Source organism: Camarhynchus parvulus, chromosome 4 (assembly GCF_901933205.1).
Source record: "Camarhynchus parvulus chromosome 4, STF_HiC, whole genome shotgun sequence".
Classification (NCBI taxonomy): Eukaryota; Metazoa; Chordata; class Aves; order Passeriformes; family Thraupidae; genus Camarhynchus; species Camarhynchus parvulus.
The window spans coordinates 60,495,629-60,522,094 of NC_044574.1; the positions used below are offsets into that span (position 1 = coordinate 60,495,629).

At 42.1% G+C, this 26,466-nt stretch overlaps 1 protein-coding gene across 1 annotated transcript in view; it reads right to left on the reverse strand.

The window, feature by feature from the left end:
- BMP2K (BMP2 inducible kinase) overlaps positions 1-26,466 on the reverse strand; it is a 49,588-nt gene that overhangs the window by 9,815 nt on the left and 13,307 nt on the right. The window contains exons 2-15 of the mRNA XM_030947585.1: positions 21,111-21,229; positions 20,662-20,767; positions 18,864-19,006; positions 18,455-18,576; positions 17,382-17,463; positions 16,619-16,751; positions 14,368-14,471; positions 12,845-12,924; positions 11,883-12,043; positions 10,428-10,588; positions 9,747-9,842; positions 8,886-9,067; positions 7,933-8,090; positions 4,820-4,933 (exon numbers count right to left, since the gene is read on the reverse strand). Coding sequence (XP_030803445.1) covers positions 4,820-4,933; positions 7,933-8,090; positions 8,886-9,067; positions 9,747-9,842; positions 10,428-10,588; positions 11,883-12,043; positions 12,845-12,924; positions 14,368-14,471; positions 16,619-16,751; positions 17,382-17,463; positions 18,455-18,576; positions 18,864-19,006; positions 20,662-20,767; positions 21,111-21,229 — 1,761 coding nt within the window. The remainder of the gene's footprint in view (positions 1-4,819; positions 4,934-7,932; positions 8,091-8,885; positions 9,068-9,746; positions 9,843-10,427; positions 10,589-11,882; positions 12,044-12,844; positions 12,925-14,367; positions 14,472-16,618; positions 16,752-17,381; positions 17,464-18,454; positions 18,577-18,863; positions 19,007-20,661; positions 20,768-21,110; positions 21,230-26,466) is intronic.

Consider the following 26,466-nt stretch of genomic DNA (forward strand, 5'->3'; position numbering starts at 1 on the left):
TTGAAAAAAACCCCAGTAAATAGTTTTGGAGAGAAAAGGCAGACCCTTGGCAGAACTCAGACATACCATTTATACTTTGGATAGGTAAACAATTTCAGGTTACTTTGGAAGGGGTATCTAGAATAGCTGAAGTTTTAGATGATCTTGATACAGGGAAATATCCTGAACCTGCAATCAGCAAGCACTATGAATAACTGAAACTACAGCCAAGAAGGTACAGAATAACATCAGTGAAGCTTTCAATGAGTACAGATATTGACAAGAATGTACTCTGCCAAGTTACCTAAACCTGAAACACTTTACAACACCCAGATCACTGCACACGGGGCTGGGCACCTTTAAACCATCAACATCAGTTGCCAAAAAAACATGAACTATTGCCATGAGAGTTTTTCAAGTTCTAAAAGCAGTTCAAGTCTTTTTTGCTTCTTCTGGTCTGGTATTATTAATTTCTTCTTAAGTTCTGTGTCTCACTGAAAGGCCCAGACTGCACAGTGGTCCCAGGGCTCCACAGCTGCGGTACAGAACTTGCAGAGGTTTGAAACCCTGTTGGAAACAGTACACAAAAAACCACTAAATGAATCATCATCCCCCATGTCTGCTCCTGCTAGGACATCACACGTCCGCTGTGATGCTGCGCACATCCAGCAGCACCTACTGCAGCAGGGCATTCCCAGGGATTGTCCAAGGCTCCAGATGACTCCCATGGCACTGCATCTGGCACACAGCCAGCTGGTTTGCTGCAAGATCCACAGAGCTGGGACAACACAGGCCACACCACACAGCCCCTCCTATTCCAAGGCAGACACCTGCAGCCACCATTGGAAGACACCACCAGGTTGCCAAGTGTGGGAAGTCTGGAAGTCAGAAGGAAGTTGCTACAGAACTGCACTTGCTTTTATTCAGTCTCTGCACAGAGAACAGGCCTGCAGTGGCTCGGAAGGGGTTACCAGAGAGACACAAAAACCAAGTGACTTAATCACATCTACAGCACACACAATCTGTACAACATTCAGCACAACTGTTAATGAGATGACCTGAACCAGAACCCCATCCTGAGATCCAAGGCGACAGCTCACGGAGATTCTTCCACAGGAGCCAAATGCCTGAAACAGCTTCAGGCAACACTGCCCAACATCTCCACTTATCACACAGCACATCCATGAAACTTGGAGTGTTAGCTCAATTCTTGTGTTCCTTCTGGGAGTTGCAGTATTAAGTTGAGGGAAGCAAAAGGCCATCCTAGCCCAGCTTCATCCCACAAATCATTAGTGTGAATAAATGCAAGATGGCCAAAGGCACCAAGTACAGCTCACCAGCCAGCTGTACTATATTCATGACATTTCCTTCTTACATTTGAGAGTACATCAAAGCATCTTTCTCCCAAGCTTCTGAAACACTTGATAATAACAAAGGGGATTACAACACAAGCTGGTTAACACACTTGAATCAAACACTTCCATTCCAAATTGCTGGCCACAGATGATGTTTTTCCACTGTCACCATACAGTTCAGAGATTCCAGAACCAAGACCTGTTTTCCACATGTGAAGTGCTTAAGTGCCCCAGTGCTGGCCATTTAATTCTCTCTTTCATTAAGAAGTTAGCAATGGAGGGTGTGTTTCTATCAGATCAAGCACTGGAATTCTTTCCCAGGCCAAGTTTATTTTCCAGTCATCTCAGGTCTCAAGGCACTACTATTGTCCACAATAATTCAGGCATAAAGTAGTGTGTGTAGCAAGTTTACTTGTGAGAATACTTTTAGTAGGATACACACCAAGGGTGAGAGACACCAAGAGCTTCCACAGTGGTTCCCTATTCCCCAAACTAAGAGGAACCCAACACCTGTTAGCTCATCTCAAGCCCTTTCCCTCTGTGCACACCAAGGGACAGAAGTGTTGTCGCTGGCTCTCCATTGCCACTGGACAAAAATAAGCACAGAAGGTCTAACAGACAAGCAGCTACAGTCCATCCAGTTGCAGGCTTCTTCTCCTGGTGACCCTTGCATCAGTGCCAGCCTGAAATGCACTCTCAGCTCCACAGGAAATACCCCAAGTCACAGCAGCCCACAGACTTCCCCAGCGATGGTCAAAGGCTTCCAGTTCCAGCCTCTGCTGCTCCTTTGCCTCACCTTCCCAGACAGAGGTGAACATACCTGGTGACACCTGCTCAGCCAGATTACCAGCAGTTGATGTTGGTGGGTCCAAAGATGACAACATTCACCATCTTGCTGCTCTCTCCCAGGAGGTGACCCGAGTCAGTTAATTACGGAGTGAAGACTGCTTTCAGCAGAGAACTCTTGGGCCTCCAAAACAGGAGTGATCCTCTGGGTGACTCTACTCAGCCACAGCCCACACCCACCATTTATACATCAGACCTATGCCAGAGCAAGGAAAACCAAGCAGAAAAAAACCCAACCTTTGAGATGGAACTGTGGCCACTACAGTAGAACACAACTTCAGTAAGAACTGTCACTCTTCAAGAAAGTCAGTTTTATTTACTTTAAAGACCCCATGTTTATAAGGTCACCATTTCAATTCAACAAGTCAGAATTCAGTGGCCAGAGCCCTGGGCAAACAGTGTTGCACAATTCCCATTTGGCCCGAGACACATTAAAATAAGGAAATGAAACTTGTGCTTGAACAAGATCCCAGAGTCTCTCTTGCAAACATGGGAATTGCACTCAAGGTATTAATCCTCTGTTCCACTTGCCAAGCAATCACCTGCCCTTGGATGCCCTGAGAAAGGGACACAGGTGGTTTACTGCTCAGTTACACGTTTCACAATCACAAGGAACAGAATCAGAAAGAACAAATCAGAAAGAACATGTCACACAACAGTGTTAAGTACAAGCAGAAATCAAAATATCAGGGAGGGACATTTGTCAAGATGGCCCCAGAAAGCCCTCAGCTAGAAATTAAATACATCAAAATCAACAGCTTTCTACATTTCTTATCTGTCTTGAAACTCCTCTTTTCAAGACATTACCAAGAATAGTTCAGTGGAGAACATAAACAAGCTTTTAGAAGATCAATATTAACATTTAAATATTTTTCCTACCTGATTTGTTTACTAAGCGCAACTCACAGTTAACACATAATTAACAGTACCTTTCTTGAAACCAAGCCAATATTCAGTCTTGTTTAAATGCCAGTAAAAAGTCCACAGGAAAAAAGGCTATAGAAAAGTGCACAATTTTTTTCCAGTGGCACGGCTAACATTATACAACCAGCTCAACATGTCTCAAACAGCCTGGTTTTTCAGTTGTGACTGAATTTCAGGGGATTTTTCCGCCTCTTAATAGAAGCAACTTTTTTTTCAGTGTGTCAAGAATTAGAGCTTGGATTCCAAGCAACAAAAATAAAGCACATGAAAAAACACAGTGAAGACATTTGTTACAATCTAAAGCTATATTATAACCATCTAAAAAAGGCAGCCAACAATCAAATGCACTTCCAGGATGGCAGGTGAGGAAGGCAATACAATAACCTCTGGACACAAGGGTATGAATACAAAGTACCTGATGGCCCCCATCTTAAATAGAGTTTAAGCTATTTTCTGTTTGTTTTGCATGTGAATTCAGGTTTACCTCTAAGTCAAAGCAACCTCTGGAATGAAGATGCTAGAGAAACCTTTCCCAATAGCACCTGCAGAGCAAACCCTTCTTCATTAAATGGCTTTCACATGGCACTGAACTACTGACCATGAACAAGGTGACAGAAAGCAAACTTGTCCTGAGAGAGCAAAACACCAGCACAAGCTAAGAACACAGTCCTACAGCAAGGAGAATGAATGCAGGTCCAGGGACAGGAGCAGCCACAGGCACAGGGATTTTCACCAAAGGCTCTGCAGAAGACAAGAGCATTACCCTGCCCACCCTTCACCACGTGGAGCACCAGAGCCCTTATGAGCACTTGCAGCCCTACCAGAGCATCTCCAAGAATGCAGGACCGAAGTGAAAGAAAACACAGATACTACCTTAGGTTGACCCCAGCTGATTTATTTTAAGGCATGTTACCTGAGCTTTTGAAGTTCCATAAGAACAGTCTGTACATGTTATACTAAGGCACCTTTATCACATAAGAATTCACAACAAAACCCAAGTGGCTCCAGAAGCGACTGATCCTCCTTTTACCATTCAACCACCACACAGGCTTTGCTTTGTCAAAGGTCCCAAAATAAATACTAAAGTGCTGATCAACCAAATGTTAAAACTGTTGCTTAAGTTGCAGGGTGATGCAGTTTCCCACTCACAATGCCCACATAACACATTATTTTTACTTCCATTCAAGGTAAACATAGTCAAAGCTGAACTGAAAAGCAACAATGAATGCCCACCCTCCCCATGTACAGACAATGTAAAATGTTTGCATTTGACTCAACTTGTACCAAAACTGTGCATTAAATGCATAGAAGCTCACTGTCTTCACTTGGCTGGACAACTGAACTACAGAAACAGTGTGAGTCAGAAGCAGACTACAGGGAAGTAACAAAATTTGGCCTTAGCAAGCAATTTCCCTTCAGCAAAAGCCCTTGTGGTTCTGCCCAGGTGATGCCCACTGCTCTGGCTCAAGAGAACCACACCCTATGCAGTTGGTCCCAAAGCTCCACAGGCACCAGGAGCTGGATGCACAGGTGATTTTAATTGGAGGTAATGAACACACCAACACATCCCTTCAACCCAAGTGCTGTCAGGAGGCAGCAGAGCCCCTTGGCCATTCTTTGGTCACTGAACCGCTGTGCATACTTCAGCAGATACATACACCTAGAGGTGCGTATGCATACAGCTACGAGGTAATCATGTCACAGATGGAACTTGCCTTGCTGAGAAATGAAAGGAACAGAACCAAAGGGATCTTCAGCAGGACTTGTCTGTGGAGCAGCATGTGGCTCCACACTCTTATCTGAAGATGCTCTCCTGTCCACCAGCCTGTCTGTAAAAAACAAAATGGAACAGAACAAAAAAAAAATAAAGTAAAATAAAATAAAAAGGGAAGGACTTACACCTATGTAAAGCTATGCACTGTACAGGGTGAGGGAGGAGTATCTTGTATGCTTGTAAGAAGCACAGCTCCTGCCTGCACAGCTGGTCTGGGTAGCTCCTTCCTACTGCAAGGAGACAGGCAGAGTGCCTGAGAGGCTCTGCACCCACACCTGTCTCTGGCAGGAGTATCAGGGTGATCCCAAGCCTTTGTGCAATGCTATGGAAGATGGGCTAGTGGTTCTTTCTCAGCAAGGAAGCAGACTCACTTTCTTGGCTCCCAATTCTGCACAGATGATTAAGTGGTTATAGGGGCTGTTTAAGAAATCTACTTCTTCACAGTGCTGTCAGAAACGCAGCATCAGATGTCACTTCTGGCCCATCACTAACCCATGATCACAGCAACACCAACAACAGAGAAACAACAAGAGCCAGGAGCTCCAAGCTGCCACTCTGTGTCACAGCTCTCCACAAAGGTGCTTGGTTCACAAATCCATCCAACTGCACATTACCTCTTACTGCAACCAGCACCATTGTACTAGGAAAACCCTCACCAAGTATAAGCAATGTGTTCTGTCCTGGGAACTGGATCCCCTTTTATGAGACAAGTGATTAATCACCCCAGCAATACCCATCACTGCACACACAGACATTAAGCCCCTCAACACATGAAATCTGATGGTAATGCCAGCCTGACAAATTGTGGCAACATCTTCATCCTCTGACAAAGGCTTTACGTATTTACTTAGGCGTTACTGTCATAAACATGCAAGCTTTAAAAGTATTTGTCAGATTTAGAATGATCTTTAATTTACGCATAAAGCATCAGCTCAACAATACAAACTAGGCTTCTGAGAAGAGAAAGAAAGGATTCGTGTTTTGAACACTAGTGAGCACCACCAACTTATACACCACTGTATGTGAGTTATAAAGTGCAGAACAGCAGCTGGCTTTAGTAAAAGAAAAAAAGAACCACTGATCAAATCTGCATCCACAATTCTCTTTTCTCCAGATGGCAAAGAAGTTACTTAGTACTCAACAGCCTTTTTCCCACATAGGAGATAACCTACACCTAAAGAGAACTCGGTCTTCAACCTTAATGCATATCTAAGGAACTTCCACTAAGTCTCACATGGTTAGAAACAATTTTATAGATACAAGACTTAATTTTACAATGAATCTCCTGATCTCCCATTATTCCAGCCAAGTCTGAGAAAGCACCAGTAGACAACATGGAGCATAATTATTCCTGCTTTGATTGCAGCAAAGGCATTAACACTGCCAAGTATGTCCACATGATCTTTGGCACAACACTCTCGGTAACAAAAAGCCAGGTTAAAAGGTTTCTGAAGGCTGCGACATGTGTACCTGCATGCACAGCCAGACACAAACCAGCAGTGCTCCCCCCTCCCGAGGGACACCAAGCCCCAGGAGCTCAGAGCAGCTGCAAGGCAGCCCATCCCTACAGACAAGGCTGCCATCTAGTGTGCTGCTGGCAAGGGAGTGACTCGGGGTTATTTCTGCATTTTCTATATGTGAGCAACTAAAATCCCTAATGCTGGTTACTACTGAGCAGAGCTGTGCTGTTGGGTTTGGTTTACTTTTCAGATACAGCATATCAGGTGTGTTATCACACTCAGCTCTCTTTTGCACTGAATTAACTTGAAGAGCTGAGCCCAAAATGTACCTTCTTTGGTCCTTGCATTTGTTCAAAACTTGTGGCTTAACCAAATCAATCTCATCCAACTTGTATAAGCAGTGCCAGCAGTCCTGAATTCAGAATACAGATTCTGAAAGTGGGTGGCCTTGTGCTGACCTTTGGTACAAAATGACCTGCTCCAGATTCCCAAGTGCAAAAAACTAAGGGCCACATTTGGAAGGAGCTTGCTTACAGATATTCTATTCTACTACTGAATCCAATCCTTAACTTGGACTTGGAAGGAATGCTAAGTTTCAGCTAGTACATAAGGCATTTTTCCCAGCTACCAGAGACACATTTGACTGTAAAATGTGTGCAGGCTACATTCTCAACTCAAAAACAGGAATCTGATTCAATCCACACAGGATACAAGGCAAAACTAACAACCAGAGTCTCACAAACAAACCCACCCCAGTCACTTTCCTAAAGGATTAATGGGTAAAGTGCACATCCAATAGGAAAAACACTCAACTGAAGGCAAAGGTATTTTTTCCAGTTACTCAAAAATCAACTTTACTGTACTTTTAATTGCAAGAAACTTGCTGATAGACATCCAAGCATATACAATCTGTTTTTTAACATTGCCACATCTTCCAAGTCCCACTAATAAATCTGATGTCAACAAAGCCAGTTATAGGAAGAGCAACTAACAAGCATGTGTTCAGCAATTAAGAACAGAAGGTAATTCCAAGTAAAAACCATGGAGATAACTGACTTCACAAGGAAAAAGTTTATTCAACTATTGCCATATTAGTACAATAAACCAGCCCTTACATGTAGCCACTCAAAAAGGACAGTACAAAACATTAACATAATGTAATATATCAATTTTCTTTCAGGCATTTTCAAAGGACATATCAGACCCACACAATCTTCTGCTCTGGTGTGCAAGAAAAAAGCTGGAAAGGAATAAAGCAAGCAGCCAAAATTCTCTTCCCATCTGACAACATACCTCTGCTGTTGAGAGCCTCTTGGCAATGCAGGTGACACAAGCAGTGTAGAAGAGCTAAGATACTATCATTTTTGCAGTAATTGAGCCAGTAACTACCAGTTTCAGACGGTGAGTTCCTATTGCACGTGTTTTCAAAAAGGAAAAGGAAAGGAAGACAGGCCCAACCGCGCCCTCAAATGCTCAGAAAGAAGGTTCTGTACACAGCCTGCACGGTCCTTGGACAGGTAAGTGCTGGAACTGCTGAGCAACCACAGAGCCCTCATTTACTGGGAAGCAAAGTAAGCCTTCAAGCGTCCCTTACTTGATCTTAGCAGGTCAAACTCTCTGTCCAGCAGCTCCTCCTCTGTCAACTTGGAAAAATTGTCCTCTCCAAATGGGTTCCACCCTGACATATCAGGTGGGTTACTGATGTTCTGCTTGGGGTAACTGGCAATTGCTTCAGCATCAGGAATGCCTGACCTGTAGAGTCAGTTCAAGGAAGCAAATAAAGAAAAACATGATAGGATTGGTTATCAGGGTCAAAATCTGAGACATGCTTCATGATGCCAAGTCCTACACACAAGCAATTAAGGGCTCATCCCAAAAAAGCTGAAGGCTGATTTAAAAGAAGCCTAATAGGAGCCTAGACACATATATAACCTGGTTTCTAACATCAGTGAAACTGGACAGATCTCTAGGTTCTTTTAAGTCAGAAAGGAAGGGGATTTTTTATTACATACACTGCTGTTCACAAGAATTAATGCCAAAGTCATAATTTATTACCATTTATTATGCAAAGGCAGGTCTGAGGGCCACTCCTCAGGGACTGTATCTCTTCTAATGTGTACTTGGTGTTGCATACTCAGATCACACCTCTGAGCACAGGAGTTGGCAGTCCTAGCACACCAAGGCCAACTACAAAGCTGCTCTCAACAGGGTGTTTGGAACTCCTTTCAGATGCACATAACCTCATTCAACATAGACCACTGACCACCCCAAGTGAAGTAATTAGCACTGAGTCCCTGGATTAAATCTGTGAACAAGAAATACTGGAAGAAATTGTTTTAAAAATTATACCAGGCTCATCTGTTAACAAACTGTCTCCCTTTGCTCCCAAAATATCCTTTACCACTGAACACCCACTGTCCAACTGCTCTAAGTAATCTCTTACTACCAAAGCAAGTAACTTCTAAGAAAAGGATTTGGCAGTGCTCACCACAACTAGCAATGTAAACCAGGAGTAACCCCCAGGCTCAGCTGAGCCACAATTCTCACCTGTTTGTAGGGTAGGGAGGATCTGCCACTGTTCCACCATGCACTGGGAGCGACCTGGGGTAGGAGATTAAGGCTGGTGCAAAGTCTTGTGGAGAAGTGATATACTCAGGGGACTGCACCTGCTGTGCCTGCTGCTGAGCCAGCATCTGCTGCTGCAGGAGAGCCTGCTGGTACTGCTGTACCTGGGAGATCAGGGCTGTGTTACCACAACATGCATGGGCTGGCTGAAACTCTTCTGCCAACTATCAGCACTGCTCTTGCAGCCACACACAGTCGCCACCACCGCCCTTCTAGAACACACGGGTGCAGAGAAACCACTCCAACAACTCAGGGAGACTGCTTCTCTTTTCCAGCCTATTGCCACTTACATTTCTGTCATTAGTGCAACTCAAATATATGCCACTGCAGCACTGCTAACTACATGCTCATCATCCTCTATTCTTAAATCTTAATACAAGATTTCTGGACAATTTCTCCTGATCTTTACAAAACAGGCTATGGCAGTTAGCTCTTTTGCTTTTCAAGTAAGAATTGGATGTCACCATCTTCAGTCACTCTGTTGTGTAACATGTATTTGCTGCTGTGGCTAGTACTGGAGACATCAACCAAGTACATTTCAAATGAGCACAGACAGACCTTATGAAACTTGGGATAGATCCCATCCTATTATTAATACACAAGTGAAACTCCAGACAAGCTGGTTTGGATTAACTTCCCACCAACTAATTATTATTTTAGATACCAAACCACATGCTATTTACCATGTCCACAGCTCAGTATAACTTTTCTTACTGCATCTACACAAGAGTAGATTTACAAGCACAGGCCATATTTTAAGATTGTACCATCTCTGTGACTTACCATGGCAGGATACTGTGACTGGGCAGGCTGCTGCTGGTACACAGATTGCAGCAACAGCTGCTGCTGGACCATCTGCTGGTGCACTGCTTGGTGATACTGGAAAGACAAAAAACAGCTTTAGAAAGTAATGATGCCCCCTCAGAAATAAGCAGGTATTTTAATTAATGTTTCTTCTGACTATCACATCTATGACTGCACAGCATTTTTTAATTAGATATCATATAATCAAGAACCAGCTCGCAATTCAGTCACTGCACTTGAATCACTCTGTTTGGAAGCTTTTTCCTTCCTCCACTCCCCAGCCAATTCTTAAAAAAAAATCAGACAATATATTCAGCACTGGTGCATGTACAGCTATCTACTGCAAGCACAATATCACCCATAATCACTCCTAACATTTATCCCAAGCTCCTTTACACATGGATAAAGCCTTGAAATCACACAGTGGTGATGCCAAGCAAGATGGAATACAGAGTCAAACTGCAAGAACACAGCACAAGGCAAGCAACTTTTTAGACAAACATTACAGGGCCAATGAGGGAACAAAGCAAAAGCAAGAAGGAACAGGAGCTGTTTTAGCTGGAAAAGTACAGGCAGCAACAGCAGAATTGTTGAATGATCCCAAGGGTTATGAACACACACAATGAGTCTCCAACACCTGTCTAACAGCTCTGACTGTACCTGCTGGATATAAGCATCCTGCATGGTGGGCTGGTGCTGCAAGTGGTGCAGCTGCTGCAGTCTCCAGTCTCCCTGCTGCAGCTGCTGGAGGACCCTGTGCTGCTGGGGGGTGGTCCCTTGGGACTGTGAGATGTCTTGTCCATTCCCTGGTCGAGTGGCTCCTGTGACAGACAACGCTAATGACATCCAGAGCTTCCAGCTTCAGCCAGAGCTCTCCCTGACTGGTTTTCATCTCAAGATGACACTGTCTGTCAACACCTCTTCCCAGTCTGACAACCAGGACACCTGGCAGATACCAAGTTGACTTCTTTACAAGTAATTCCAGGCCTGCAAATGAACCATTTCTACGTGCAAGACGCTGGAAGCTTCATCTGATCTCATGACAGCAAGCTGGGTTCCAGACTTCTGCTTTACCAGCATTTAAGTTACACACTGCAGGATCTCAAACCCTTATCTCAAAGCATGCAGCTTTGTATGCATTCAACACAGAGGGTTGTTGGTTTTTTTTCTCCCCTAAGGAAACTATTAGCTCATCCATTAAACTCCCTTAAACAGAACACCTGATGAATTTTGCCACTCAATTGCTTTTGCACCTTTTAAGAGACAGGTACTACCATAAATTTCTCTCTGCCACAATGTGTTTTACATTCTGAAGTGCCTGTGAATGATCTGTTCCTTGTCGTAAGAGATAAAGCTTTTCAAGCTGGATGTTACATCGATCCCACCCACTAAAAAGTACTTATACCTGGGACACAAACATTCTCAGAGGCCTTTTGAGACTTTTCCAATACCATCCCTGAAACTACTCTTTCCTTTTCTGCAGCAGGCACACAACAGCATAAAATGCAATTAGAAAGTGCTCTAGGTATAAATGTCAACTATTTCAGTGAATACTTATCACAGCCATAACTCTTTCTGAATGAGAAAAAGAACAAGGATTTTGCAAAAACCCATTTCACTTGAATGAGTCTTCCCTAATTCCCACTGCATCCACAGTGCCATGTGGAATGAACCTGTCAGTCATGAAAGAAGAGACCTGTTTCCAGCCTACAAATAGGACCAATAGGTTGGTGGTATCTCATGACTTTTTGAGGCACAGGAGAATATTTTTCCTGCTATAAAAAACCCAGTTTGATACAGAAGGGTTCTGTACTTTTTGTGAATTATTCACAAGTCAAAACAAGTGTGAACCTTTGTCTACAGTGGGCAAGTTCATTGAAAAACCGGTGTTAAGCACAAGGAAAAAACACTTGCACTTCTCTGTCTGAATATAGTTTCTGTGGCACCTCAAATTTACAACTCACACAGTCAGAATCTTTCAGAAATGAAAATTTGTTTTTTGGTATGTAAAAAAAGACTGATAAAACTGAGTTGTAAATGTTATCCCTGGTAGAGCAAGAAGAAGAGAGGCAGAGTTGCTTCCTTATTTTGGTCCATCCTCAGACTTGAAGTTACCTTTTTGCCCACAATTAGCAAATTCCCCAGGAACTTGTACTTTGACAGGAGTTGCTGAGCTCTGGATCGCCAGCACACTGGAAGGGGCAGTGCTCGAGTTGGCCTTTGGTCTTTGTCGTGGTGCAATTGAGGTTTCTGTTGGTCCAACAGCATCTGTTATTCTGAAGGGACAATTTTCCCATGTAAGATACTTGATGAAAAGATAAATATTTCTACTTCAAATTTGACACAGTAGATCTCTTAACAGCTGAGTTATGTCTCAATAATGTGCTACTCTACTTCAGCACTGCAAGTAAGTACCTTAAAACTCATTCCCTAAAACTCCAGTCCTGTGCTTGAGTCCACAACACTACAATTAGAAACAGGACTACTGTTCATATGTACCAGAAATAAGAGAAAGGAAAGCATTATGTGTTAGGTCAAATTATTTCTACTGCTACAAATTTCTTCTGTTTTTGTTCCTCTTTTTTTTGCAAATGAAGTTGATAATTATAACTGAATGTAGAAATATCTGAGTCACACATGGCTGGCAGATTCAAATCCAAATACCTTCCATTAACAAGGAAAGAAAGGGTAAAGGATTTACCCAGCATCAGCCTTATGTGCATACACACTAGATCATGGCAGGAAAACAGAAGCATGGAGAGGAATTACCATGGTTTTGGGTTTGTTTTTATTAACAAGGACCAAAAAAGTGAATATTTTCCCATAAAAATTTCAATTTCTCAAAACCAAAACCCATCTACCTTCAAAACATCAGTTTCCCTCCATGGATTCTCAATATAATGAAAAAAGCAAAGGTGTGGAATCCAAACAGACTTGAAGCTCTTAGAAACACAAGTTTATCTAATGACTTCTACTGAGGTAATACTTCATTTATTCACAATTGTATGAAAACAGATCTTAAACAAACATGTAGCTTAACAACATTAGGATAAAGAAAAGTCACATCCCCTGCTCACCTTGCTTTTATTTGGCTTTTTCTAGCAGCTGCCTCACTAGCTGTCATGGGTTCAGGAAGACTTGAGGGGACAGGAGAATTCTTGGGAAAAACAAATTTGAATAAATTAAAAAAACCAAAATCCTGAAAAAAAAATTGAATCCCAATATTCCTCTTGAAAATGTATCAAGACCTCCACGTGCCAAGGCTCCATGCAGAACTCAGAGCTGTAGCTGGAAAAGGGTTTACCTTAACAGTTATCTCTACATCCCCTCAGTGTGTGGCAGAAGTAAAGCAGCACCTGACTGGTCTGACTCTTCTGTCAGCTGCTTCACTTCAGGTACACTGCCAGCTACCAACAATAAAGTGCAACGTGGTCTCCAAGCACTTTGTGTGACTGCACAGAGACTCACTTCAGCCTCATGCTCTAAAGCAAAGACCAATCTTTGGAGGAAACTGTTTTTAGCACATGCTGCTCTTCCACCACAACACAAATTCCAGAACACCATACAGCACCAAAGCTTCAATGGGCTTTTTACGCTACCCCCACCTGAAACACACTGCTGAATTAATCCCACATCACCTAGACTGTTTTATGAGAAATATGCCAGTTTGGGGCAAAGGAGGACAACCAATCCTCTCTCATGACAAATGCACATAACAAACACAAATCTAAATCTGGCCACAAATAGAGACAGTTAATTATCAAATATTTCAAGACTTCCTGGTTTATTTTAATCTGTGTTGCCAAAAGGCAACATTCAAATTTACTGAGGACATCCTTCTACAATGATAAAGGAAAAAAGTAATTCAAAGGGATCTTGGAAAACTCACTGGTCTGCCTCTGAAGACAGAGATTGCTACAACCCGTATTTGTTGCAAACTCAATTTTGAGATGGATTTTTCCTGATGCTTGCCTTGAGAGCCACTTTATAATATTCAACATTAGATAAAGTCCCCAAATTCCATTGTAGTACAGACATAATTATATCTGTGAAGCAAGTGATCTTGGAGATCAAGCTCAGACCCCCACAGAAAGCAAGGCTAAGAAGGCAGGCTGACTCAAGCACTGCTCTGTTTGCTTTCCAGCTCCCTGGAGTCCTTCCAATGGACTACCACAATTGCTAAGGATGCCTAAGCAAAGGGTTTATCCAAGAGCAAGCATACATGCTCTTGACAGTCCACTTACAGCATTCAGCCTTCTACTGTCAACAAGGTTTAATATCTGCCTATTTCACATTGACTGTGTTAAGAGATTACTAATGGCAAAAATCCTAAGCCAGGTATTGGAATGGTATCAATATAGCCCACAGAGCTATGCCCCCACAATTATGAGCATATTTTATTTATAGAGATTTTTAAATTTATATTTTATTTACTCATACTGCGTGTACACAACATGAGCTTGACATGTTCTCTGCTCTGTGCTACATTCAGGAACCAGGCATGTGACAGAACTGATGTGATCTCTCAGCTCCTCTCACTGACTTCTCAGTATTACCTACATAACACACTGAAAATACAAGGAAAGTCAAGAGTACTTACATTTATATTGGACACTGGACACTCCTTTTTGGCAATTTTAAAGGCAAAGAAAGATACTTGAAAGATATCAGGTCTCTTCTCTTGATCTGGTTCAAGCATATATCCTGCAAAATTGATAAGACTTATCACTGCTAGATCACAAAAAGCCTGTTGAGATATAAAAAGCTGTTGAGACAGCTACCAGCAAGGAAAAAATCCAGCAGTTGCACCAAATCAGCTTACCACCAAGAGTCATTTGCACTGTTATCTTGGGTGTGGGGGACTTGTTTAAATACTTTTTGTCAAGTCAAATAGTTTACAGCGTCAAAATCAATTGCAGAACATGCATGCTGCTCAATAAGCTGACACAGCTGTGCAAAAGGGAACTTAATTGAAGTAGGAATTAGTAACTGCAGAGAGAAACAGCACAAAACCAACTCACTGCACTAACATTTTCCAGGATTAACACAAAATTCAATGTAGCTAAAACAAGATTGACACATCTTACTACATCAGGCTTTTCTCTGTAGGTTTCATTGACTATGAACAATTCTGCATACAAAAAAATACAGTTTCATGAATAAAAGGACCTTTCCCTGACAAGACAAAATTCCTTATGTTCTCTCTTAAACACTTGCTTCCCAAATTAAAAGGTTTGTTGTTTTTCCAAGAAATCAAATATAACACAGTATATATAATCGAGCAATCTTGCCTAGATAACCAGAGAGCATAAATAAACAGTCAAAAACACTTTCTAAAAAACCTAGACCTCTAAAAATATGTTCTGCTATGAAGTAAATCAACACTATGAAAATGTAACTTCTCACTTCTGATGAACAAAGAGAAGTACACTTGCACAAATGCTCAGTAGAACAGCCAACCTAACATGTCATTTTACAAAAATCCTCCATAGGTTGAAAAATAATATCAGACAGATCCTAGAATTTTACACAAAGTCATTATTTCATGTCCTGTACAGTTCACTGCAAGTTTAATTTTTAAGAGATTTTACAAAATAACAGATTCCAGCACTCAGCTGCAGCACCATGACATGGTATTAGAACACTCACTGAAGCAACTCCTGTCACTTGATTCTGAAATGTTAAACTCATGGGGTGGGGCACCTTCAGCTTCTTCCTCCCCAGTCACTGTCTTGTAAAAGAGCTCAGATGAAGCCACAGTCCCTGAAATACCTTTTATAACCAAGTGCAGCTTTTTATGACTTCCACTCCAAATAGAAAGAAGGGAAGTTTACATAAGGACATTCTGCCTCACCCAGATATATTCCACATCAGTACTGCTCATCTTGGCACAGCCATTCATTGAATTTAAAAAATCTGCATTCATACCTAGGAGAAAGGATTAAAACCCATACTTTTCTTAAAAAAAAGTAACACAGTGACAGAAAACTACTTAAGTCCTTTGAAAACTCATCTCATTTTGTCAGTACTGGCAGAAGGCAAGTGCTTACTGTCATTACTGCTGTTTCTCAATTATGAATGTGCACTCAAAAAAGTGGTTTGGATTTGGTATTGCTTATTACATAAAAGCATAAGCTATGTGGTCAACACAACCATAGCTTAGAGTTATAAGAGCTCCTATTCAAACCCTTTTAATTTTTCATAGGCTGTCCATCTCACTCTTTCAAGGGAGCCTACTCTAAGCTGAAAACAAGGACAATACTGATGATTACTGTAAATATTAGTTCCCACATCTGTGTCTGGGTAACAGATGAATCACAAGCCTCAGAACTGCTTCATGTCCAAAATTTTCCTTAACACACTTAGTGCTTCCAAACTGCTGCCAGAGCTCAGATCTGACACTGGGGGTTGCACAAAGCTTCCCAGGTTTTTGTTCCAGTATAAACCATGCAACTACTATTAAAATTGTCCCCAGTGCAATTAATCTCAGCACACTGATGTTGCTATGCTAAAGTGGCACTTCAAATTTATCTAAGCACAACTTGGACAGAAAAGTCTGACATTCCACAGAAAACACACACTTAAGCGTAAAAAATATTAACAAACAGAGCTAAACAAAGAGAAGCAGTCTTGGCATTCCCCCTATTCCTCTGGGACACCTAAAGAAAAAAAAATCATTCCTGAGTCCCAGAGAAACCAAAGAGTTCCCTTGAGCTTCAAGGGCTCTTGGGGAGTTGAGAGGCACAGCTGGAGGTGGCAGGGTTTGAAGCAGACGTGCTGAGCAGCAGCTCAGAGCTGTGCTTTGCTGGCTTGGTGAGCTGGAGGAGCTGCTGCAGCGCCTGTGTACTTACTGATCAAGCAGTGCACGCTGTGCGAGTACCGCGAGCCATCCGGGATGGTGAAGTTCCCATCACAAATGGCCACCTGACTTTCTCCAAAGGGAAGGGAAAAGAAGCACAGCTTATACAGCAAGCAGCCCAGTGCCTGTAAAAGAAACACAAGCCCTGTCAGGGGATGAGAACAAGCCCTTGCTACCACAGGGCAGCCCTAATAACGCTGCCCCCTGGCCGCAGAGATGTTCACATGCTGTGTGGGAGCTGCACTTTGGAACACAGCTGATGTGCCCAGCTGATGGATCAAAGCTGCTCTAACAACACTTGCTCTTGCTCCGATTCCTGTAGCACACCCAGTACAAACCAGAGCACACCAAGCGCTGCATTCTCAGCATCATATCACGACTCTTTGCACTAAATGTCTTATCTTATTCCTTGTCTGCTCATCAACTACTAAAAATACCTTTCTTGATCATGCTGGCAACAGGTTTCCATAAGAAATCACTGGGGGTTATCAAGGAGAAACCAGAGCCAACATAAGAAGAGATGTTCTAAATCACATCCCCCTTCCTTTAAATTAAAAAAAAAACCAAACAAAAAACATGGGATTCATTTTATTTACAAAAACCTAACTACCCAAGACACTTCTACTATTCTGTGTTCTATAGCTGCCCAACGTGTTTCATTTTCCAAAAATTCGTTTTTCAGTCAGTCAGTTCTGGTTTTAATTCCCCCTTCCTCTATCAGTCCCATAGATCACACTATCCAATTTTTTGCTTACCCAGATATCTGCCTTGGTAGTAATAGGCTTTCCTCCATATAGATTGATCATCTCAGGAGCTCTGTATGATAGTGTAGTGTACCTGGAAACATAAAATAGAGAGGACATAGTTAAAAATCTAGTATCACAAGTGAGAGGGTGTTTTCCTGATCCACCATGCACACACCAACCACACAAGTCTCAGACATGTGCCTAGAATTGTCTTGCATGATGTACATCATTGGTGTATTGCAGCATCACAAATAATATCTGGAGCAGCAGTATGACCCATCATACACAAAAATAAGCATTAAGTCAGGTTAAGTTGGCTTTTAGTGTTATTGCCCCAAAGCAGACTTTTGCCAGAGTGACTGTGCATACACAGCCTGAGGGGAACAACTGCTGAGTCCTACAAGGGCTCTCCCTATCCCACACTGAAACATGCAGAACACAGACTTCAGAACACTAACACCCCAAAACAACTCAGGTGGTAGTTCAAATACTTCAGAGATGGAAAAAGCCTCTATCACTTCATGACTTGAAAACAAGCAGCCTGTATTTACCCCTCTGCAGAAGTTAGGCCAGAAGGGCAAAATCAAAATAATACATGTTTTCACAAGTGTGTCTAAGAAAAGTTGAAATAGTTTTCTGATCAGTCTCAGGAGAATGGACATGGACCATACTCTGCAAATGAGACTCAGCATAAATGCATTGCAGTGCTTCTTTACATCAGTTCTTGGTATCTTAGCAAGTATTTGCTTAGCAGTATTAAAAAAGCACAAATGAAAAATATCCAACTCCTAAAATGGCCAGGAGCCAGACCTATATTTTTGAACAATTCACTTTCACAACAACATGTTGTTTTTTTTCCAACACCTTTATTTTTAAGAATCACAGTTTTGAAAAACAATCTGAATAAATGGAGGAAATCGTATCAAATACTTGCAGTCTTTTACTGTATTTATGCCAAAATTAATTCAAGATCAGATATTAATTTCAATTCATTAGTGATACATGCACACCACACTATAATACATGGAGTTTCCTGGCAGCACAGTCATTGCTTATGACAGATCACCTAAAAGTGAACTTACTTTTTAATTTCTTCTTCAACCATATTAACACCATCTTTTTGAGGGTTCAGGTATTTGTTAGTGGCACTGCCAAAGTCACAGAGAACGTAGTTCCCATTATCATTTAACAACAGATTCTCCACCTTCAAAGAAAACCAAGACACAAAAGGTAGGTTAACATAAAAGCATGAACTTCTAGGTTAAGCGTTACTCCATGTTCTCACACACAAACAGGAAGTTTTCCCAAAAATCAACTCCTAAACTTTGTTTTAGCAATAGATGATGTCCTATAGGTAATGTCTGTTTATAGTTTCACCAACAGCAAGCTCCCAACTAGAAACCTGTCTTACAGAAATCTCTCCCATATCCTCAATCCTCTTCAAGCAGATCCCTGATTTTAGCCTGGAATTTCTTACAGTGAAGGTCATACCTTGAGATCCCGGTGAACTATAGGTGTTTTGCACTGATGCAACCGGGCAACAGCTTCACAGGTGTCACAAAATATCCTCATTACTTCTGGCTCCGTGAAACCTGTCTGCAGACGCTGGTTCATCTGGTTCACAACTTGCCCAGCTAAAGAAACAGGAGAAATCTCTTTCAAGTAATTCCTATCAGGTACAGAAGTAAAGAGTTATATGCTTGAAGTCCACAAATATGATGCAAGAAAGTCTTCCTCAGCTACGGTATTTGAACAAAATAAACCTTGTTTCCCAACTGCACACTCTTGTACTACCCTAAAGAGAAAAATTATTGGCTCAAATGAAAACAATCCAGTCCCTGAGGCTGAAATGTGTTTGAAACCAGTTGCTGCAAACACAAAAAAAAAAACCATCACACCAATATGTCACCTCAAAACTACCTCTTGCATTAGGATCCATAACCCAAACGCTGTCAAGTGAGATCATGAATTCATTCTCTGAACACCCTCTCTGTCTTTCTGGGAGACAAAGGAAGAAGAAAGTGGAAGCAGGGAAAGAGGGAAACAAAGCCCTGAACTCATCCTCCAAGGAAGAAGACCTCCCTTTCTATAGGTTTCTTTAAAGACTGGCAATCAATACTTCCCTGTTCCTTGCAGTAATTGTACCAGATACCACTAAGCTCTTCCTATCAAAACGCTCACTGCACACAGATATGAAGGATTCTTGCAGAAACACAGCAGGTCCTTGGTGGGCATTCTGTCAAACAAGGATGCTTACAACACAGGAAGCCTACCACTGTCAAGTTGTCTGACAGCTGACATCCATGGGGTTATGTACCAGGACCATTAGGGAAACAGTACTACCAACAGTGAGTCAGAACTGAGCTCCCAGAATGGTACAGAAGTTCATCCATACAAGTAGGGTAAAGGGCCAAAAATGTCGCCATTTGTTTTCAAGTTCTCCTTAATCCATTCCCCAAAATCTACATTAATCTACATGGTCTTTGGCTCCTTATGGTACAGATTGCACAGACTGTAAGGCTCACTGCTTATACTGCAAATATAACCCACATATACCTCAGCTCAAAGTATTGGTCAAGCAGTCCAGACCAGGGAGGCTTCTTTCCAGGAGTATTTACTTTGTGCTGCAGCACTTGTTGCAGAGTATCACCAATTACTTGGGTTAACCACCACCTCGTACTAGGAGGCCAGCACCCAGTCTCCCTAGATTTTAGACAAACCTCACAAGTTAAACTCATTGGCAAGTTTATACTCTACATATGTGAACTGAGGGGAACAGAACTCCAAAACAGACAGTCCCTGACTTAGGTATTGTTTCAAAAAAAGTTACATTGTCAAGCAGGAACACGTGGCTAACATCTTTTTGGACAGCACTATCAACCTGAACTTTACTACACCTGTTTGTAGGAAATCACCTGTCAGGTGAAGCTTCTTCAATGTTGTCATCTAGAACAAAAATAGCAGAGGGAGCAAAGTGGTGAAAATTTGCTAATCTTTCCTATTGAGTTACATTCCAGACACCTGTTGCCTAGCACCACCAGCTGAACAGCACAACTGCACTTCATATATAGAGAATTCATTTCCCTGTTTGTAACCGTATCTAATTACAAAGCTTTGCGAAACTTATATTTTGGCCAGTGCCTAGGTAGCCATGCCAGCAGAAAAGTGAAACTGACTACCTGGATTCCAGCTGACACATACATGTTAACCTCCTATATCAAGGGAATAGCTTTAATCCAAATCACAGGTGATAGTACAAACCTTATCCTCTGTATACCTAGGCTCTTACCTCGACAGTACTCCATGAGGATGAGCACCTCCCACACGTTATCACTTAGTGAGTTTACAGCACAATCCAAATAACTCACTATGTTCTTGTGCCCAGACAATTCTTTCTGAAAAAGAAAATGGATATTACACTTCAGTACTGAGAAAATGAAGAGCAATTTTCAGTTGCCACTACAGCACTGGAAGAAAGTCCTTTTGCTTGGGAACCAGACATACTGACCAAATGGAATATACACATTTCATGTGAGGTATCAAATACATACTCAAATAATTCCTTGAGAAATTAATAATGCACCAACCCTAAAGCCAGCATTAGTTTCTGTAAGTACTGGTGGAAAATCAGGAGCACAGCATCAAAAGCAAAAGGTGCCTAGAAACACTGGAGAGGCATTTGCTGGGTGTACACTACAAACTGACACTTTCTCCAGTTCTGAGCAACGGCCTTCTTACCATGATGGTGATTTCCCTCTTGCAGATGTTGAGGTCTGGCACATTATTCACACACATCCTCTTCAGTGCGCAGCGCGTCCCACTGGGTGTGCGCACCAGGAACACCGTGGAGAAGCCACCTGGAGAGCACAAGTGAAAAAAGAAGCAGCTGCCTGAGCTTCTTGTACACCTCTACTCAACATCACTACATCCTAAGGATGAGCAACAAAGACTACATCGGTCATTGAGTGACTAGTAACAAACACTTCAGAAGTTAAATCTTTGTTACCTCAACCCATTTCTTTTAAATCAAATACTCATGACAAAACCAAAACCATTCAAGTCTTACTACTGTCTTACAACGTCACATGAAAACATTAGAAAAGCACTTGCACATTCAAATGAATTCATAAAGCACAGAACAACCATGTATTGAGACATCAACCCTGCAGTACTTAATCATTCAAAAACCTGAATCAAGTCAAGGTACATTAATTCCCTAAACCCACATTCTAATATATAAAAATATTTAGCAAAAGTCTTGAGAGACACTGAAGAAGTGATGTGACTTTTCAGACTAACCTCAACAGCCTCCCTGAAGCCCCGGACAGCACAAGCAGCCTGCCCTAGAGAAGTGTTTTTATTTAAACCACACTCAATGTGCACACTGGAATTAAGCATTTTCTTAAAACCACTCCCACTGGAAACATTCTTATCCAACAGTGGCATGAATTGGGACCCACACAGTCGAGCCCATTCCCCAGAAGGGTTTTTTGAGGGTTTTTTCCTCTCTTCACTGGTAGAGAAGAATCAAGGAGGCAGGAAATACACAAGTGAAACAACCTCCACAGGAGGTACTTCCCAATGCTCAGGACACCAAAGTGAAACCCAGCAGGCTGTTTTACCTGCCTCCTGTTAGTCCTGCTTGCTGCTCAAGGAGGCACACTGGCATCACCTCAAGGCTCACACGCACAGCTTTCCCACACTTAGAGGAAATCCACCTCGCAGCAGAGCCCATGTCAAGCCCTGCTTTCCTGAAGCGCTGTCTGATCCAAAGCCAACCAGCACCACAGGAACTCTGTACTAGGGCAGGAGCTTGGGTACACCACCAGGACACAAGTAAGTAAATTAAAACAAGTAACTACTCCAATAATCAGGCAGTCACTTCAAATGTACACATTTCATGGTACCCAGTAGCACCTGCAAGTCATGTTGCTTAAGTATAGTGCACCTCATTTGATGCAAGTCTCATGTGCTTGAGCAAAGAAGCACATAATCACTGCCACTCAAGAAGCTACTTTATATTAAACAATTCCTCTTGAAGACTAAGTATTTAATTTTTGACTTAATTCTCATTTAGTCAAATGAGATGGTAGGCTGTCAAAGCAGAATTACCACAAATTTAATTCAACAGCCTCATCCTAGTTCACATAGGGCCTTCCTAAAAAATTCACAGGACACCCACTCTTAACAGTTCAAGTTCTCAACACTCAACTCCAGCTGGCACTGAAATGACCCTAGAGGGCTCCAGCCTGGAGCTCTGCCAGAGTGACGCGCAAGACCTTCATCAGCGGAAGAGTTTTTGTACTATCCTCACAACAAAACTACCTGGTTTTAAGCACCAATATCTGACCAAAAATATAAAGCAGTAGTCAGGTAAAGCAAAAGACTCATGATTAGAAGGGTAATAATCACTTCCTGACGTTTTAAGCCAGTTTTACAGCCTTGAAATTCTCTCTGCCTAGCAGGAAGACAAAAGAGAGCTCCGTGTTTCAAGTCTCCCTGACAACTGTTCCGATGTAGCTGGAGCAGACAGGCCTAGGTAGAAAAACCATCAGTGGAAAGCAGTAGAATCTTAAATGCCGAGCCTAGGGCTGCTCTTGCCATCAGGTGGCGGTATCAGCCAGCAGTTGAACCCGAGGGACTGAAAAAGCAGACCTGGTCCTGGTTTGGCAAGCAGCAGATCCCTGACCTTGAATGGTCTGCCATCAGTAAATAGCACCGCTATAAAAACCCTTTCCTGCAAGAGTGAAAGGGGCACAAACCCTGAGCAAGGCTAGGTGACCTGTCCTGCTCCAGCTGACAGGTTTCCTCACTGCTCCCCTTCCTGTTCTCTCTCCCCTCCCACCGGGGCAGTGTGGGGCTCAGCTGCTCTCTGGTGCTCAACACAACAAGGAGCTTCATCTCTTTCAGTCTCATTTCCTCCAAAGTCACTCGAAGTTTAAATCCTCCCAAGGACAGCCACACAGCACTTTTCCCTGGAATGCTTCATAAAAAGCCTTTCTAAAGAATCTATAGTTACATAAGCCAATAGATACTTAGTACAATTAAACTCTTTAAAAAGCTCGCACATCTTTCGTACCTTTCTTTACTTGAACTATCTTTGTGGCACCATAACTATGCACTTTTGGGATCATCTTACCAGCTAGCCAGCAATGACTGGGGCTTTTTTTCTGGGCTAGTTGTTTTGTTTGTTTGTTTTTAATGAAATTCTACATCAGCCACATGCATTTGGTTTTTTCCTATGTGTATTTAAGGTCAACCTTGAGTAATTTCACAGGCCTCAACATGCCATTTACACTTTATCATGTTACATTCCTGAAACTCGAACCAGGAAACAGTGGAGCTGTCAGAATTCTAAGCACCCTATTTGCTTACTCAGGTAGAACAAAATAAGGCTGAAAAATCTTCCAGCTACTTTACCATCTTTCAGACTGTTACACAAATTATGTGTATATATAGACAACACCTTTTTTTACATCATACAGATTTTTTTTGAAACACACAAAAGCACCAAATGTTGTTTCTCCAAGTAGTGAAACCCTTGACTATGTATTCAAATCTCAGACAAACAGTACAGAACTTCTGGCACAGAAGGATTTTACCTCTACAGTAACAAACAGCAATCACTAGTCACATCTGTAAAAGCTGAAGCAGGAATTATATTATATAGCAGCTACTACACTGTAAATGGTTCCTTACAAATCCATTAAAACTTGGATGTTTTGGAGAGGTGACTGCATTTTTAGCATACATTTCTATTCAGACAAGTAAATCCTCAAAAATAAGTCTTGATAAAGCTAATGAGTATACAAAAGTATATTTTCAGTTACAGTATTTACATGTTTTTTCTGTACATTTCATAACCTGAAATTAAAGAAGAAATAGACATGTACACCAACAGATCCTAGTTGCTCTCATGTGCCTATGCAATGCAGACACGTATTTAGGAACTTCCTCAATAACTCAGTATGATCTTGGGTTCAGGAGCACAGTTTTTGAAGACATGAAGCCTTGGAGCTGTGAGCCCTAAGAGGGGTTCCAAGGCCAACCTGACTGACTCCATCACAGCAGCTTTACACTCCCTGTGGAAAGCTGTTCTTAATAAAGTTGAGTGTAAAGCTGTTGTTAAGAAAGCCCAACAACAACCAAAAGGATAGGTTATTTCTAATTTGAAACCCACTGCCAAGACAGACCCTCAGCCTCACATGACCTTGGTCAAGGAGGTAGCCTTGTGTCCCTCTCCACAAAGAGAGAGAAACAGGTTCAAGTGCAATTATCTCCCTGCGACCCATCTACCCACACATACCCTCTTCTTCCCCAGTTTTGCAAGAAGAGGCTACCCATCCACATACTAATTTCCTTGAAAATTCCAGGTCTGCCTCTCTGGCATTCCAGATACTTCGCCCCTCCAATGATTATTTCAGTACATTTATCTGTGCCCTGAATAAATTTCTTCACTCAACAACACTTTCACTGCTAACTTACTAGGAGAATCACTTGATGCCTGGGTCACTTGTGCAGGTTTGCTCCCTGTCAGTTCCAGAGACAGATCTTGAAGTTCAGGCTGACCTGCAGCCAGAGCCAACTCACTCCAGAAGTGACACACTCCCAGGACTGCACAGCCTTCCAAGCACTGGAGCTGCAAGCCCAACACACTGGAAAGAACCATTTTATGGACTAGGAATCTACGCAAAATACAGAATAAGACCAGTTCAAGCACAAATGCCTTGAAACAGCTCCCAGCAATACAAATAAATAAAACCTTACTGCAAAAGTCCACCATGACAGAGAACAGTATGACCTTATTAAATGTTTTAATCATCTTTCTTCCACAAGAGAAAAATACCCCACAAAACCAAAACACCCACAAAAAGTCCCACCAAAAATAAAACAAAAACCAACAAACTTTAAAAAAAAAAAAAAACAACACAAAACCACCAAACAAAAAAATAACCCCAAACATCCTCCCTTCCCCCCCAACTCTAACCTCTATAGCTTCTGTGGTACTCCAACACAAAAGAAACCAGCATCCAAAATCAAAGGACATTAGGAAGAAAGCCTAAAAAGAACTAGTCTTTCTCCACAAAACAAAGCACTACCTCAAGAAAAACAGCTCTTCATATCCCATCCCCTTTTGTACGGAAGACTGAAAAAGGCCCTTTTTCAACCTGCATCAAACAATATAACCATGTTCTATTTTACCAGGAATTTGGAGTCCACTCCTTTCTGACAGAGTTGCAGGCAAACCCATGCCAAGAGCCATTTCCTGCAGCACAGTTTTGATTCCCACCTTCATGGTGTGTAGAACACACACCAGCACTTAGGCTCTCAAGAGTCCTTCCACAATTGCTCCAGCACCACAGAACCCCCTCTTCCATGCTGCTGCTCCATTTCCCTGGTGGTGTACTGCCACAACATCCATAACTCTGTACGTCCACTGGCATCCTGCTGGGATAGGTTCACTTGTACCAATTTCCAGAACCTCTCTCCTCCCCACAAGGATGGCAGTCCTTCCCTCCAGAGGCACTGCCTTCTGTCAGTCAGCACAGATGCTGTATTGTGGGCACTTGCAGGGGTAGCAGACTAAAAGTATACACAAAAAGCACCTGAGTTTTGCATAGAAACTATTAATTTAATTCTTAAAGCTGTGCAGCTTTCCATCTGTTTTTGACAGCAAAACCTTTAAAAATGCACAGAACTCCAACATCTGAATTTCTCATCAGATTCCAAACACCATGTGATTGTTGAGGGAGCAACCTTTAACAGAAACTTAAAATGCCTTTTTCAAGCCTTATGAGAAATTTCTGATGAAATGTTTAGGTTTTGTCACAAGTTCCACCAGAGGAGGAGACAACAGTTCTGTCTGCCCATTCCTGAAGCACCTCTACATGAGAAGATGAGGCTGAAAGCTCAATAAAGGCAGCATTAACAAACACCAATCATAGATACACATCCACCTTTCCCTACATGTACATCTGTAAGTTTCGTGAGCATGCACATGGGCATGGATATTCTCAGTGAAGCTTACCCCACAAGCCTCAGTCATGAGCACAAGGCTCTCAGACACAGCTCCACCCTGAAGATTTGACAGATG